Genomic DNA, 1,988 nt, shown 5'->3' on the forward strand with positions numbered 1-1,988 from the left:
TATTTTTTATTTTTTTTAAATCATTGAAAAAACGAAAAAAAGTAACCCTATATAAACAAACTTTTATATAAATATATTTTATATTTAAACTACCACCACTCTAAAAGTTATTGTTTACCTCATACCAAAAACGCCCCACTCATGTACACGAAAAATCCAGAAGCTACTACAGATTGGGCAAGTAAATATCTAAATAAATGTTTATCTCCCCTTTCTCTACAAACTGGAAAGGAAAGTAACATAATAGTGGGTCAATGAATGATAAATTGTAGACAAAAAGGTCTGACAGCAAGTCTGTGTGTATTATCCCCTGAGACTATAAAACAATTTAAATGGGTTTCTTTGCACTGCGATTTGATATTGGTAATGAGCTTAACAGTGCTCTCGGATTCATAGAACCCAAAGCAGACAAATGCATTTTCAGATATGTTAGGATCTGAATCCCATGTCGTACAAATTCACTTGGGTTTATAGGTAATTACATAAGTTTGAGCAATTCGGCAATGGGAGTTTGTTTCAAATAAATCCTTAGACATGTACCCAAACAGGAAGCTAGAGGATTTGAGAATGTTAATTGCAATATCAACGAGCCATGGATTTGGATTCCTATGTTTCTATTCTGCTTGAATGCATAAGCATGAGATACCCTTTATGGGGTAAGTAGGCCCATGCCCACAACCTAAAATCTGTCATTAATCCAGAAGTTGTTATGCTGAACAACCTTGTGAACATGTACACTAAATGCGATCTTCTGGAATAAGCATGTCGAGTGTTTGATGAAATGCTACAATGAAACATAGTGTCATGGACCATATTGATTATGGCATATGCCCATGATGGGGTTGGAGAAGAGGCGTTGAGACTATTTGGGCAAATGTAGAGAGAAGGAATTAAGATGGAGCAGCTTATCTTCTTAAATGTTCTCAAGGCATGCATGGACATTAGAGATTTACAGTCTGGGAAACAGATCTTTTCCCTCATTATCAAGATAGGATTTGGCTTAAATGTCTCAATGGGGAATGCCCTTGTTACTTTGCATGCCAAATGTGAGAGTATAGAAGATGCTTGTAAAGTGTTTGATGGAATGCCTGATAGGAATATTGTCTCATGGACTGCTATGCTTTCCAACTATGTTGAGAATGGCCTAAAGGAAGAGGCCATGAGTCTCTTTTTTGAGATGTTGATGGCAAGTGTGAATCCAAACCATTTCACATTTTCCACTATCCCCATGTGCTGGGAAAGGATGCGTAGAACAGGCCAAGAAATGTCTCAAAGAGATTTGATCTTGTGGAATGCCATGATTGCAGGGTATGCCCAAAATGGCTATGGAGAAGGGGCCATGGGATTGTTCCACGAGATGCAGCTTGTTGGATGGAGGCCAAATGTGACAACATGGAACACAATAATTGCAAGCTTTGTCGAGAATGGAAAAAATGATGAGGCCTTGGAGTTCCTTCTTAAAATGGAATCAGAAGGGATCAAACAAAATGTTATCTCATAGACTACAATGATAGATGGGTTTTTTCAGAATGGCCAGTGTGATGATGCTAAGAAACTATTTGATTTAATGCAAGTTGCAGGTGTGAAACCCGATATTGTTGCAAGGAACACAGTGATATCCCGATATGCCCAGAGTGGTTATTATGATGAGGCTTTGAGATTCTTTAGTCAAATGTAAGTGGTAGGCATACATCCAGATGTAATCACATGGAATGCGCGGATTACAGGCTATGCCCACAATAGGCATGGTGATGATGCCTTAAAACTAGTTACCCAAATGCAATTAGCGAGGTTAAAATCAGACGTGATTACATGGAATGGAAGGATTGCAGGCTATGCGCTTCATGGTCATGGTAAGGATGCTCTCCAATTTATTTTTCTAAGCAAATGCAAAAGGAAGATATCTATCCATATCATGTTACCTTTATTGGTGTTTTGTCTGTGTGCAACCACGTAGGCCTAGTTGATGAGGGCCGACAATACTTTGA

General features: G+C 38.4%; 1 protein-coding gene across 1 annotated transcript; it reads left to right on the plus strand.

The window, feature by feature from the left end:
* Positions 1-895: 895 nt before the first annotated feature.
* LOC149218309 (putative pentatricopeptide repeat-containing protein At3g13770, mitochondrial) lies at positions 896-1,501 on the plus strand. The gene has a single exon (XM_089386526.1). The coding sequence runs from the start codon at positions 896-898 to the stop codon at positions 1,499-1,501; it is 606 nt and encodes a 201-aa protein (XP_089242652.1).
* The last annotated feature ends 487 nt before the right edge of the window (positions 1,502-1,988 follow it).

The sequence above is a fragment of the Pinus tabuliformis genome, chromosome Q, assembly GCF_031772625.1.
Source record: "Pinus tabuliformis cultivar Carrire ecotype Pingquan chromosome Q, CPIR1, whole genome shotgun sequence".
Classification (NCBI taxonomy): Eukaryota; Viridiplantae; Streptophyta; class Pinopsida; order Pinales; family Pinaceae; genus Pinus; species Pinus tabuliformis.